Here is a 15,433-nt window from a genome sequence, read left to right as displayed (position 1 = left end):
TAAAATTTAATAAAATCTTATACAATGTAGATTACCGTAGCGAAGAAAGGGTACATTTGCTAGTTAAGATGTATTTGCCATTAGCACTGTCAATTAGTTATTATATGTACATCTTACTAATTTTCTAGATTATCTGGTAAATAATAATAATAGCAAGACATCAATGAAGGTATTTTTCAAATTCACATGAAAATACCAATAATACAGTTCTACATAACAAAGAATAGCATAAAAGCTGCACAGTATTTGTCATGATAATACTTGATATGAAAAAAATACTTACAAACGGCAATAAAATGCAAACACTCGCAGTCAAGAGCTTACAGAGAGTCCTGTATCTTTTATTTTCTTGAAGTTGACTGTCTGATTCTTGTGTCATCGGCCGTCCTATGTTTCATTCTTGTACGTAAGGTTTTGGATCCCACAGAACTTGTGGCTCGAATAAGTTGACGAACATCAAACTAGGCATATTTTCAATCACAAGACTGTTCATGGATGGCATCATGGTGACATTCAAAGTGCTAAACTAGTTATTGGTAATGTTGATATATCCAGTCCCACTCACTATATTCAAATTGTCTTTCACACATTCACCACTACGGTTTATGAAATCCCCGAAGTCTTCAATAACGATGTCGAATGGCATGCAGAACCTTTCGCATACGTAGTTGTGCAAATTTGTTATCTCCTTCAAGCCATGGAATATCTACATCTACTGGCCATGTAGAACGTTTCATTTCTTGATTTGTATTGGCAGCATCACTTTGGGAATTACACTAGTGCTAAATTAAAAACAAACTCGTGTGAACGAATGAAAGGGCAGTGACCTTTATACATTGAGCCCTCTTTAGAACTGTGATTCTGATTATATGATGGCATTAGGAGATGTTCATACAGAGCTTTGTAACTCTTTACGGTTGCCTCAGCAGTTCTATGAGGTGAAGCTACCCATCGCTCAAACAGAATTCGCCCTACTTTTCTTATTTGCAGTCATAGGTCGTTTGCCTGCAGTTGATACAAATTTTATTTGGATATCTATGGTACAATGAATAGACTGCATCATTGAAAATCAAAAATTCATTTACTCCAGACACAGAGTTTACGGTTTTACCCACACTCAGTTCTATTCTATGACACAGACTATACCACTTGATATTAGTGGGATACTTCAGACTGTCATTTTATCGCACCAGATTTTTATCCATTATTGAACTCGCACCATCTTTACATACACCAATCATTGTTTTGTTAAACATTCATGTGAGAGGCCACTGGAATATAATCAGTTAAAAAAATGTATTCATTATACTCTCAGAAGAAGCAGACTCCAATTACTGTATAACAATTTAAAGAAAAATATTATTGTTTCGTCGCCAGTGAAATATGCATGGATAAATACTATGAAAAGTATTTTTGATGATGATGTTGTCGATTCATCTATAACAACCGACAATTTAGAATCAGCTGCAAACATTTCCTGCATAATATTAATACGATTAATTATACTGGAAGGTGATGTAGGACTCTGGAGGCCTGTACCCTTTTCCAGTTCACTGGCTACCTGTAGAACTATTAAATCAGGGTATTCGTCCGGGCCGACGGGAGAGAAAGAATGTGTGTTTTGTTTTTTTGTTTCTTTTACAGTGCTTGTTTCTTACAAATGGTGTTCGAAGAGCTGTCCCTCGGCCAGTACGTGTGTATTCCTGACACCTCCGAATTAAGTTTCCATTGACTCGATGCTGTTCGTCTTCAGAGATTTCAACATTCGTGGCGAATGTTTTGTTTTAGTTCGTCGGTGTGCGAGTTTGATCAGTATAAATAACGTCAGGCTTCACAGTAACTGTGTTAAAAAAAACTCAATGTGTGGCTGAAACAAGAATGTTAATTGAAATATAGTATACAATTAATTACGATATATGTCAACAAAGTGACAATATCAAGGTTGTTACTTCAAATCGTACGTGTTGACCTAAAGAGGTGTTTAAATTAAAATGTAACTAAATTAATTTATTGCTTAATTAATTATATACAGTATCTATATTACAATCTGTGTCTGAAAAGTTCGGTGAATGGTCTCATGAAATAAAGAGAACGTAAGTTACACACAAAACTCCTTTACTGGCCTTCAAAGTAATCTCCGCTAGCTACAACACACTTTTGACAGCGACTGTAAAGCTGCTGGAAGCTGGCAGCAAACGCTTCTTTTGGAATCTCCCGGAGAACCATTGTCACGCATTTTTGGATACCTGCTACACTGTCGAACCGTTTGCCTTTCAGGGTTAATTTAAGACGGGGGAACAAAAAAAATCTCCCGGCGCCAAATCTGAAGAATACGGAAGGTATGAAAGAACAGTCACCTGGCGTTCAGCGAGAAACTGGGTCACGCGGATTGCGGTGTGCGGACGGGCATTGTCGTGGAGGAGCGTCCACTGTCCACACCGGTACAGTTAAGGCCGAACCCGTCTGATGCGTTGCAGTAGCCGGTTCAAAACTCCCTTGTAGAATTTTGCGTTGACAGTTGTACCCTGGGGTAGAAATTCATGATGAATGATACCATTGCTGTCGAAAAAGGCGATCAGCATTGTCTTAATCTTGGACTTCGTGCGCCGACTTTTCTTGGGAGGCGGAGAATACGCTGAACACCACGCCATTGACTGTCTCTTAGTCTCCGGATCATACTGGTAGCACCACGACTCGTCTCCTGCAATGATGGTTTTCAACACCTCCGGATTTTGGTCACAAAGTCAATGAATTCTCCCGACTATTCCATCCGAGTTTGCTTCTGCTCGTCTGTCAGCTTGTGCGGTACAAACCGGGCACAAATCTTCCGCTTTTTCAAATGTTCGAGAACAATGGTCCTTACACTGTCCTTGCCGACACCCACTTCATCTGCTATCATTCGTAAGGACAGTCGCCGATCATTCGCAAGCATCTGTCGCACTCGTTCGATGTTGCCTGGAGATGTACTTGTGGTTGGTCGGCCCGAAAGCGCCTCGTCCTCAACACTTTCCTTTCCATCTCAAAAGCGTTTAAATCAGTCAAAAACGCACTTTTTACTCACCGCTTGAGCGTGGTACACTGGCACTAACATTGCGTGTGTTTCCGTTGCCGTTTTGCCTAGGTGGAAGCAAAACTTCATGTTAACGCGTTGTTCCGTTTTGCACTCCATTGTGCAATGATACGAGTCCTCACACTGACTCCGTGCGATGTGTTGCAGCGTTCAACTCCGTTTAACTGTGTTGAGTTGACCGATAGGAGGCACTTGGTGTCATGTCTCGCAATGCGTATGCGCGAGCACATTGTCCGAACTAGCGCGGTGTACAAACTAGGAGACCATTCACCGAACTTTTCAGACACAGGTTGTAATTTCCCTACTTTTCAGGCCGCATGTATCTACTTTTCTTTTGAGGAAGTTGTCTGAGTAACCCCTTGTAAATCTCTAATGCTCCCTAATTTGGAAAACACCGGCCCAAACCATTAATGTTGCGTCACAAATTGTATATGTGGAATTTTTAGGGTATTTTGAGGGACATCTAACATCGGTTAGCAATGCAGGAAGGTGGAAGCATGCAAAGAACGACATCATTGGTGATGGCCGTCGGCACGAATATATTATGTTGAATAGTGTTTGGTGTGTGCTTTGGGCTAAGAGCAATCCTAGTTTTTTTTTTTTTTCTTTTCTTTCAGATATTGTAAAGAAACTCATCAGCCGTTACAGTATAAGCCGACATGACGCACACCACATTTTTTTGGACCAAGCAAATGTATTGTTTCTTTTAAAGGGCACTCATGCGAAGACATGCTTCAACAGTGCAGCTCACGGCAGCCAGAATATCAGAACATCAGTGGTACGAGGGCTGGAACGGGGTCCACTCAGCCTCGGGAGGTCAACTGAGTAGAGGTGGGTTCGATTCCCACCTCAGCCATCCTGGAAGTGGTTTTCCGTGGTTTCCCACTTCTCCTCCAGGCAAATGCCGGGATGGTACCTAACTTAAGGCCACGGCCGCTTCCTTCCCCTCTTCCTTGTCTATCCCCTCCAATCTTCCCATCCCCCGCAAGGCCCCTGTTCAACATAGCAGGTGAGGCCGCCTGGGCGAGGCACTGGTCATCCTCCCCAGTTGTATCCCCCGACCCAGAGGCTGAAGCTCCAGGACACTGCCCTTGAGGCGGTAGAGGTGGGATCCCTCGCTGAGTCCGAGGGAAAAGCCAACCCTGGAGGGTAAACAGATTAAGAAAGAAAATATAGTAAAATCTCTTCCACTTGAACACACAATATACACCAATCATAATGTAAACAAACTTGATTACCTCGTGGCCATGTCATCAGATCAGTTAGCTTTGTATCTGTATTGCACTGAAAATAGTACTCATAATAATGTTATTTGTTTTACGTCCGTCCTAAATGCTAGACAGACGCCGGGGTGTGGGAATTATGTCCCGCAGGAGTTCTTTAACGTGCTGGAAGCCAACGACGTGGAATTGTTACCTTGAAAACCGTACACTGACAGAAAATATTGAACACACTGTGATAAAAGTGTACGTGTTTCTACAGAGGGTTATCGCATGACTGTGTTTTGTGTTGTACGTTTTGGTTATTACATATTACAGGCTTTGCTACTCTGGGGTTTGTGTTGTACGTTTTGGTTATTGAATATTGCAGGCTTTTTCTCTGTTGTGAAGATATTTCCACAAAAATAAGGTTGTTTGCGGTAGTAAAACCGAACAAATCATAATTTAATTACCGGTTCTACTCTATAACGAGCCACCGGAGACCACGGGTACCTTCTACCAATATACACAGAAGGTTTCCCTCAACAATTTCCGAAGGTTTATCGACGGAGTTCGGCTTCATCCTGTGTATGTGCCTTCAGGTCGGATAATATTGTGGCAGGTCTTGAATGATCCTTTCCATGGAAACGATCAATTTGTTACCATACTTATATAAAAGTATCGATAGTCCAGAAGGAGACTTAACCCGAGAACGAGTCCCTTTTCAAATACATGCACACATACACCAGTATCTTTATGCCATTACCGGTATATTTCCCTTTCTAGGCAAATTATTACACAACTCGATGCGTCGTAAAATAAATGGTTTCAATAAAATGTTAAAAATATGTCACACTCTTCATTACTATTCATTTCACATACCCACTCCCCGAACCATAGGAACTAATCAATGAAGAATAAAATGTCTTACCTAGCCGACAATTGAACCCGGAAGCCTTGGACCAAACGCCAGCACGCTAACCATTTCGCCATGGAAGCGGACAGTAGTAGTATAATAGGCGGATTCGGGCGCCGCCTCCTCCTCCGGGCTCCCAGGGGCCCCTCCGCCTCCGCCTCACGGGAGGCCCTCCCAGAGGCCCCCTCCGCCTCCGCCTCACGGGTGGCCCTCCCAGAGGCGGAGGCGGCGCCCGAATCCGCCTATTATACTACTGACAGTGCATAAGTAAAATGCAGGAAGTAAGTTGACTGCGAGTAGATTAAAAAGAAGTGGGCGTATCGTCATTAGTTGTTATAATGATGTTATTTGCTTTACGTCCCACTAACTACTTAGTAAGATTTTCGGAGACGTCATTAGTTGATCAGCAGGCGAAGTATAGTCGAGGGATAACATGCGCATGATGTTCCGATTCAAACTTCAAGATAGGATTACCGCTACGAGTCATGGACTGATCACTTGCTCGAAATGCATCGAGAGCTCTCGATCCTTTTCCCAGCACTGCCTCGAGACAAAGGGCTCACATACGGCATCGAGATAGCACCATCAGGCACGTACTGCATCGCTTGCTCAGAATGCATCGGGAGCTTTGCATCGCGCGACCCATCACTACCTGTTCATTAGCAAGGGTCAATTCCGCGCCAGTCTTATAAATACTTTCCTGGCCAGTTTAATTTTTCCCATCCTGTACTTAGTAGGGTTTCATACGATTAAGTCAGAGAATAGTAGTCTACTTCCGAATCTCGGAAGAACCGCGGGTTACTGTGACAAGCAAAATTCTCGCCAAATATGGAGTCGTATTTATTTACGACTAGCAAGATACCCGTGCTTCGCTACGGTATTACACTGAAATTTATAATTGAATGCTTATCGTTTTATATATAACCTGCCGATATTCGCTGTCTGACTCGTTTTCTGACAGATTCCGCCAAAATTCGCGATCTGACTCGTTTTCTGAGAGATTACGGCAAAGTTCCTCCCATTTTTCAATCTTTTTTCCAGCAATCTATTTCGTACTTCCCGGCCTAGGTCCAGGTATTCCAGCCGGTCAGTAGGGTCCGTAAATCTTTGCCATCTTTTCCTATAAGCATTTTTAATGTGGATCAAATCCTTGAGGAGATCTGGGGTGGTGTCGTCTTGGGTGCCTTGGCTGTACTGAACCCGCGGCCGGACTGCATCCGTAGTCATTACCCGTCCAGGACCCGTTTCCAGCGCGGTCCGCACATTTGACGACGGTCCAGAACATTATTATTATTATTATTATTATTATTATTATTATTATTATTATTATTATTATTGATGTTCTCGACCCCACAGCAAGATGCAAGACCGCTATTTGGCGGTAAATTACATCTGCTGCCATTGTCATTGATGACAGTATGACCAGCACCATTGTCGCCCGTAGGCAAGTGCGCAGGATTTCTGGCGATACGAATGACATACTTCCGTGCATTATTGACCTTATTATAGAGGTGAACAATTGCACAATCAATCTCATTCCTATCGTTTATTTCAAATGTGTTTAAAATTTTATTTATATGCCAGGAGAATCTACTGTAATCCAAGAAGGTTCTCCAAAGGAAAAGATGGCTCTTGAAAACGAACCCAGGAAATATTAAAAATGATCGGTTTATGATCAGAATAAGTACATTGAAAATCCACAGCATGTTTCCAGTCATTCAACCGTGTCAGGAATGGAATGAATAAGCCCCCAGCTAGCGGTGAGGATAGGAATTGTGCCGGCTGCCGAACCCTATCGCACTCCCCTGGGGCGATGATTAATGAATGACAAATGAAATGAAATGATATTGGAGAGTGTTGCTGGAATGAATGATGAAGGTGAAAACCGGAGTACCCGGAGAAAAACCTGTCCCGCCTCCGCTTTGTCCAGCACAAATCTTACATGGAGTGACCGGTATTTGAACCACGGAACCCAGCGGTGAGAGACCGGTGCGCTGCCGCCTGAGCCACGGAGGCTCCTTGTAAGTACGTTATGAACAGTAAAATAATAGGTCTCACCTCCTTTTTCACCCCACCACGGTTAAGTTGATCCCCCCCCCCCCCAAAAAAAAACAAGGCGTGTTTATGTTTAAAGGAGATTCCCAATAACAATGTTTATGTGTGTTACCTTCAGTTTTGAGATATAAGTATTCCCATAAAAATAATTAACTTTTTTCACTTACTTTCACACCCGCCTTCCCCCCCCCCCCCCCTTTAAGTGAATTTTCCGGCAAAAAATATTTCTTTCTTTAATAGTAAAGGATCTTGTAAATACCGATTATCTTCAGTTTTTGAGGTATGTGTCCTTATGAAATGAATTCAACTCCTTTTCACACCCGGCCCCAATGATGATTCCCCCGTCCCCAAAACGCGTCGTTTTATTTTTAAAGAAGATCTAAATACCAATTTTCATGTCTGTAACAATTTTATTTTTTATTAGATGTAAGTATCCTCATGCAATTAATTCAATTAATGTTTCAATTTTTTCACCTCCCCCTCCCTTCATTGGATTTTCCGAGAATACCTGTTTCTTTACATTAACAGGAGATTCCAAATGCCAGTTTTTACGTCTGTAACATTTTACGTTTCTAAGATATAATGTAGATATATTCTTTCTAAAAATTCACCCCAATTTGTCACCCCTGTTTAACCCCCATTGATTAGATTTTCCAAAAACAAAAAAGTCCGCCTCTGTGGTGTAGTGGTTAGCGTGATTAGCTGCCACCCCCAGAGGCCCGGGTTCGATTCCCGGCTCTGCCACGAAATTTGAAACGTGGTACGAGGGCTGGAACGGGGTCCACTCAGCCTCGGGAGGTCAACTGAGTAGAGGTGGGTTCGATTCCCACCTCAGCCATCCTTGAAGTGGTTTTCCGTGGTTTCCCACTTCTCCTCCAGGCGAATGCCGGGATGGTACCTAACTGAAGGCCACGGCCGCTTCCTTCCCTCTTCCTTGCCTATCCCTTCCAATCTTTCCATCCCTCCACAAGGCCCCTGTTCAGCATAGCAGGTGAGGCCGCCTGGGCGAGGTACTGGTCATACTCCCCAGTTGTATCCCCCGACCAAGAGTCTGAAGCTCCAGGACACTGTCCTTGAGGCGGTAGAGGTGGGATCCCTCGCTAAGTCCGAGGGAAAAACCGAACCTGGAGGGTAAACAGATGATGATGATGAAAAACAAAAAAATTAATGTTTCTTATTTTTAACGGAGATCCCATATACTAATTGTTAGGTCTGTAACATCTTCAGTTTCTGAGATATAAGTATCCTCATTAAAGACATTCTACCCCTTATTCACACTTTTCACCCCTCCTATTGGGATTTACAGAAAACAAAAAATACGTGTTCTTTTATTTTTAAAGGAGATTCTAAATACCAACTTCTACGTCTGTAAACTTCAGTTTCGAGATATAGATACAATCATTTTAAAAATTCATCCCCCCTTTTCACCCCATATTTTTTGGATTTTCCAAATACAAAAATTATGTGTTTCTTTATTTTTAAAGGAGGTTCCAAATTTAAATTTTCATGAATGTAACATCTTCCGTTTTTGAGATATAAGTCTCCTCATGAAAGGTGTTCATACACTCCCCCCCCCCCCCCACTTCATGGAATTTTCCGAAAACAAAAAAATTACTTGTTTCATTATTTTTGAAGGAGATTCCAAATACAATTTTTATTACCCTAAACATTTAAGTTTTTGAGATATAGATATCCTCATTTTAAAAATTAACCCCCTTTTCACCCCCTTAGCGATGGAATATCCAAAAATCCTCTCTTACCGAGCACCGACATGTTAATATGAATGTATCCCCAACATTTCATTTCTCTATGTCCAGTAGTTTCGGCTCGGCGATGATGAGTCAGTCAGTCAGTCAGTCAGTCAGTCAGTCAGTCAGTCAGTCAGTCAGTCAGGACAAGTTATTTTATATCTATATATATATATATATAGATATCTGTAATACATCATGAGCTCATGTGCTTCGTCCTTTGCTGTAATAAAAAGCAAATTACAATATCTGTTTTATTTGTGAAACTAAGGGGAGGGGGGGACGGCACGTATTATTGTCCACATCGCACAGTTACTAGACAAATCTTCATTGGGGGTAATCACATAAGTACGACTGTAAATAAAGGGTACAGATCTCTGTACAAGGCTATGGAGGTATTTAGGGGTTGTAGTAAGGATGTAAAGGAGAGGGCACATAAGTCTCTGGTAAGAGCCCAACTAGAGCATGGTTCCAATGTATGGGACCCTCACCAGGATTACTTGATTCAAGAACTGAAAAAAAAAATGCAAAGAAAAGTACCTTGATTTGTTCTGGGTGATTTTCGACAAAAGAGTAGCATTACAAAAACGTTGCAAAGTTTGGGCTGGGAAGACTTGGGACAAAGGAGACGAACTGCTCGACTAAGTGGTATGTTCCGAGTGGAGAGATGGCGTGGTATGACATTAGTAGACGAATACGTTTGAGTGGTGTCTTTAAAAGTAGGAAAGATCACAATATGAAGATAAAGTTGGAATTCAAGAGGACAAATTGGGGCAAATATTCGTTTATAGGAAGGGGAGTTAGGGATTGGAATAACTTACCAAGGGAGATGTTCAATAAATTTCCAATTTCTTTGCAATCATTTAAGAAGAGGCTAGGAAAATAACAGATAGGGAATCTGCCACCTGGACGACTGCCCTAAATGCAGATCAGTGATTGATTGATTGATTGATTGATTGATTGATTGATTGATTGATTGATTGATTGATTGATTGATTATAGCAGGCTTCTTCCTATTCCTGTGATCTTGATACACACAAACGAGTAACAAAATGGATCTAGATGATATAATTATCCTGTATGCACTCACGGCAGCGCACAACCTTCGTAAGTAGAAGTACTGATCTTTTGCTGAGTTGGATAATAATACCTCACTTCAGGCCTTACTGTCAACAGGTCCTGGGTGAAGTCAACATACTGTAGTTCAGTACCACGTGGATGGGTTCTCAAGGGATAAGACTTACCATAAACCTGTTGTCCCCCACTGGAGGTTCAGCATAGGGAATGCCCAAGAATTTGTAGATAGTTCGGTTGGTGAAATAGGTCTCTCCTTGAACACCTTCCAGATAGCCCAGTGAAGGAATTCTAACTTGGACATTCTGAGCAGCAGCGAGCACGCAGAGCAGCAACACAACTGGCAGTGACAGCCTCATGTTCTGTGAGCACAAGGAGATTGCATACATTAAGAAGGAATTACAAGCGAGTGAGTTAAGAGTAAGACTGAATTCTGCGTCCCTATCCCTTTCCCAGCTGAAAACTTCCTGATGATTTTTTTTTTAAGTACAGTTTCGGGACGATTGCAAGATCTGGAAAGAAAGAAAAGTACTAAAACAAATTTTCTATCATACGTGTTCTGGAAACCTACTAGCACAATTGTGCTGGTTAACTGTTTATTGAGCAAGTTTTCTTACTATTTATACTACAAATACTACAAATTATACTGTTAAACAATGTATAACATAACTGGAGCAATTTAGCCCTGCATGAAGGAAAGATTGTTTCTACACGTATTTTCTAAACATTACACACATGTGTGGAACATTTCAAAACGGTTATTTTATTGGAAAGGCACAGGTAGAAATCACACAATGACTTTTGGTTCTGCTTTTGCATAGACAAATTCTAGCCCTCGCACCTGCATAGCAGTCCGGGTTGATACGACAAAGGCGATTCGTTACGCGAAAGTTCTCTTTTTAAACCAACTCGCATGATGGTGTAGGTCAAGTAGGAAAGGGCTATCGCAAGCTCATCAGGTAAATAAAGATTGTGTTAAAATTAACTTGACAAAAAGGAGAAGCTAACACATTGTTAGTGAAACGGAATATCGAGAATTAGAAAATGCAGTAGAATTTGCATCCAGTTTGATTGTGTGTTGGGGATTATTATATTAACTAGTAGTTCAACATAACACTGGTACATAGAGGTTTTCGGCGACTCTGGGACAGAAAAATGCTAAGAAATATAAGGTAGCAGGTGAGGCCTTTGCAACCATTCACGTGGTGTAAATTACGGGAAAATTACGGAAGGAGATCTTCAGGGCTACCAACGATAGAAGTTCGTACCCACCGTTTCCCAAATTCATGACCTGTATCGTGTATACTGAGAATCAACTCAAGACCTTAGGGGTCCTTTTGATGTTAGTCAGACTTCTGGTCGGTGAAAAGGCTTCCGCAGCGCCAAATAGTTCCCTAGGTTTGTTACTTGTTCCTGAAGTCAGGAGCCTTCTTCAGTTTGGTTAGATATTATGGTGAACTGACTTGATGAATTAAAATTTTTGCCCTGTATAAATATGGAAAATATATCACAGGTTGTATGTTATTCGGGTTCGTTACCAACTCTTATATTTCATACGTAGATGGCTATGAATAGTTATTGTTCTCAGTGGTGTATGAAGCAAAATAATAATTATTTAATATGATATTGATATCTTATTGCACTGTGTACTTAATAAGTTTGTTCGAGTTCATTCCATTGCTGATAAGTTTGCATAATATGTGCGACGTTGAAGACGGATCCAAGAAAACTGTTGGCAATACTGGCTGCAACAGCGTGTTCAGTATTCATAATGGCTGCCAGCTGTGAGCAAGACGTGTGTGATGCTGTGACGCTTGAGTCCCCTGTGAAATACTTTAAAGGTAACAAAAGTGGAGAAAAATATAGAACATCTAAACCAAATTGTTTTAAACGTTTACAGTAACCTACGAGATTAGAATCCACTGTGGACTGTGGAAGACGTGAAAAAGACCGCGCAGCTGATCGGCGTTTCTGTGTACAGTGTTTACGCCGCTCGCTTGGAATTTAAACTCCACGGAAAATCCAAGTCTCCAGCGAAAGATCGATGTGTCAGCTTAGCACTCGTCGTAAATAAAACAGGAAGGGCCTTAACATGGTATGGGAATAGGATCCTTGGCGTATTCGATGATGATGATCATAATAATAATAATAATGTGTACTTTACTTTATATTCGTAATCGCCCTCTATCTGCAGAAATGTTGTCATGAGAGGATCATGAGTTCGTCTTTACCTTCCGAATGACGAGACTACAATATTTACAACATTCCTGGAAGCATTGTATTTTGCAATCCCACTCACGGGTGGGTTTTTCAGCTTTTCTAACTGTGAGAAACTGCCACTGACAGTCGTTGCACGAGAGCGGAATCGTATACTTATGTTGTAAGTCTCCATGTGCCTCACACAAATTGCATTATGAAATAAAAATAAACCTGGCTTCTCTTGCCTCGGTATTTGTCAGTAATCTGTACGTTTTACATGACCAATAAAGGAATAAATAGGTATGGTACGTAATAAAAGTATAGCTATGTGAAAGGAAGTGATTTCGTTTGATGCTTCACTATTTCAGAATGAAGTACTGTACTTGTCACATGGACGCACGGCGTTAATGATAAGCTGGTTGTGGCGGAGATGGAGAACGGGGACAAGACAGAAGAGGGAGCAGGGGACGTGCTCACATGCGGAAGGATACTTTTCCTAAGCTCTTGACTTGAATTTCAGTATAGCAAACTTCTACTTCTTCCTATCCTTGGCACTTGATGTGGATTTGACCAGTTATAATTATGTATGTGATATTTATAATGTAGTAGTGGTACTAGGTGATGCACCCGTGCTTCGCTACGGAATTTTACATTATATACAGAATTCTAGGTTAGGTAGTGTACACGTTGTGAGCAAGATGGTATTAAATTGCATAGCTCTTAACGTTACCCTAGAAACGCGACGGGGAAGTCACCAAACGTCTTCTCTCATTTGAAGACTGGGTTAGGGAATTTTCATTATAATGGTAGGCCCACTTGCCTACCATCAGTCACAATCAGGTTGGGGAGTTTTCATTATAATGGTAGACACTCACTCTCCACCTGACTTTTTACATCTTCAGAAAGACTGTCTTAGTGCTTTTCCCAACTGAAATGAACATAGGTCATTCGCTATTTGCTTTACGTCGCACCGACATAGATATGTCTTATGGCGACGATGGGATAGGAAAGGCCTAGGAAGTGGAAGGAAGCGGCCGTGTCCTTAATTAAGGTTATTTGCCTGGTGTGAAAATGGGAAACCACGGAAAACCATCTTCAGGGCTGCCGACAGTGGGGCTCGAACCCACTATCTCCCGATTACTGGATACTGGCCGCACTTAAGCGACTGCAGCTATCGAGCTCGGTAACATACGTCATTACTAGAGCCCGGAAGTTAGGCAAAATGCCTTTTTAATCTGACTGGATATTCTGAAAAAATCAGATAGAGATAAATATGTTTTCGTGCATTTAGGAAGTGCAGAGACAATTTTTATTTTACCTTCCTTGCCTATTTTGGCTTCCGTTGCCTTTTTAAGATTTAAAGCCTTTTTTTGCCTTTTTTGATCGTTATGCAATTTTTTCTGCGATTTACATATTTTAAAAAGCACATAATGAATTTCCGTACATCGAAGACAAAAAAAGGTTGCACAAATTAAATTGCATATTGCCGTCACAAATATCTACACTGACTGACAGAGCAAATGCAACACCAAGAAGGAGTGGTTCGAAAGAGATGAAAGTTGGGGACAAAACAGAGACGGCACGGACGAATAATTGATGTTTATTTCAAACCGATATGCAGGTTACACAATGCGCACGGCATCGACTCAGTAGGATGTAGGACCACCGCGAGCGGCGATGCACGCAGAAACACGTCGAGGTACAGAGTCAATAAGAGTGCGGATGGTGTCCTGAGGGATGGTTCTCCATTCTCTGTCAACCATTTGCCACAGTTGGTCGTCCGTACGAGGCTGGGGCAGAATTTGCAAACGGCGTCCAATGAGATCCCACACGTGTGCGATTGGTGAGAGATCCGGAGAGTACGCTGGCCACGGAAGCATCTGTACACCTCGTAGAGCCTGTTGGGAGATGCGAGCAGTGTGTGGGCGGGCATTATCCTGCTGAAACAGAGCATTGGGCAGCCCCTGAAGGTACGGGAGTGCCACCGGCCGCAGCACATGCTGCACGTAACGGTGGGCATTTAACGTGCCTTGAATACGCACTAGAGGTGACGTGGAATCATACGCAATAGCGACCCAAACCATGATGCCGCGTTGTCTAGCGGTAGGGCGCTCCACAGTTACTGCCGGATTTGACCTTTCTCCACCCCGACGCAACACTCGTCTGCGGTGACTATCACTGACAGAACAGAAGCGTGACTCATCGGAGAACACGACGTTCCGCCATTCCCTCATCCAAGTCGCTCTAGCCCGGCACCATGCCAGGCGTGCACGTCTATACGTCTATGCTGTGGAGTCAATGGTAGTCTTCTGAGCGGACGCCGGGAGTGCAGGCCTCCATCAACCAATCGACGGGAAATTGTTCTGGTCGATATTGGAACAGCCAGGGTGTCTTGCACATGCTGAAGAATGGCGGTTGACGTGGCGTGCCGGGCTGCCACCGCTTGGCGGCGGATGCGCCGATCCTCGCGTGCTGACGTCACTCGGGCTGCGCCTGGACCCCTCGCACGTGCCACATGTCCCTGCGCCAACCATCTTCGCCACAGGCGCTGCACCGTGGACACATCCCTATGGGTATCGGCTGCGATTTGACGAAGCGACCAACCTGCCCTTCTCAGCCCGATCACCATACCCCTCGTAAAGTCGTCTGTCTGCTGGAAATGCCTCCGTTGACGGCGGCCTGGCATTCGTAGCTATACACGTGTCCTGTGGCACACGACAACACGTTCTACAATGACTGTCGGCTGAGAAATCACGGTACGAAGTGGGCCATTCGCCAACGCCGTGTCCCATTTATCGTTCGCTACGTGCGCAGCACAGCGGCGCATTTCACATCATGAGCATACCTCAGTGTCGTCAGTCTACCTTGCAATTGGCATGAAGTTCTGACCACTCCTTCTTGGTGTTGCATTTGCTCTGTCAGTCAGTGTATTTAGAATATTGTTCCCTGTAAATCGTTTGTTTTCAGGCATTCGAAAACTTACTTTCTCAACCCATTCATTTAACCTCTGTAAATAGCAGAACCTTCATTAGTGAATGGAATGCACAAGCATAATGAATACCAGGAAAGAGAGAGGATAAGGGTAGGGCTCTCTAAAGACTGTGTATGCTCGCCCGCCATTATGGTTCATTCCTGCACTGCGTTGGTAATGCAGTTGACCGCCCCAGCCTTG

General features: G+C 42.8%; 1 protein-coding gene across 2 annotated transcripts in view; it reads right to left on the bottom strand.

Moving 5' to 3' along the window:
* The window catches only part of LOC136867208 (neuroligin-4, Y-linked), a 173,660-nt gene that overhangs the window by 123,252 nt on the left and 34,975 nt on the right, over positions 1 to 15,433 (bottom strand). For both annotated transcript variants that reach the window (XM_067144339.2, XM_067144340.2), the window contains exon 2: positions 10,233 to 10,424. In XM_067144339.2, the coding sequence (XP_067000440.2) occupies positions 10,233 to 10,421 (189 nt within the window). In that variant the 5' untranslated portion in view covers positions 10,422 to 10,424. The remainder of the gene's footprint in view (positions 1 to 10,232; positions 10,425 to 15,433) is intronic.

The sequence above is a fragment of the Anabrus simplex genome, chromosome 3 (genome assembly GCF_040414725.1).
Source record: "Anabrus simplex isolate iqAnaSimp1 chromosome 3, ASM4041472v1, whole genome shotgun sequence".
NCBI classification, from domain to species: domain Eukaryota; kingdom Metazoa; phylum Arthropoda; class Insecta; order Orthoptera; family Tettigoniidae; genus Anabrus; species Anabrus simplex.
This window is presented reverse-complemented; position numbering and strand designations above follow the sequence as displayed.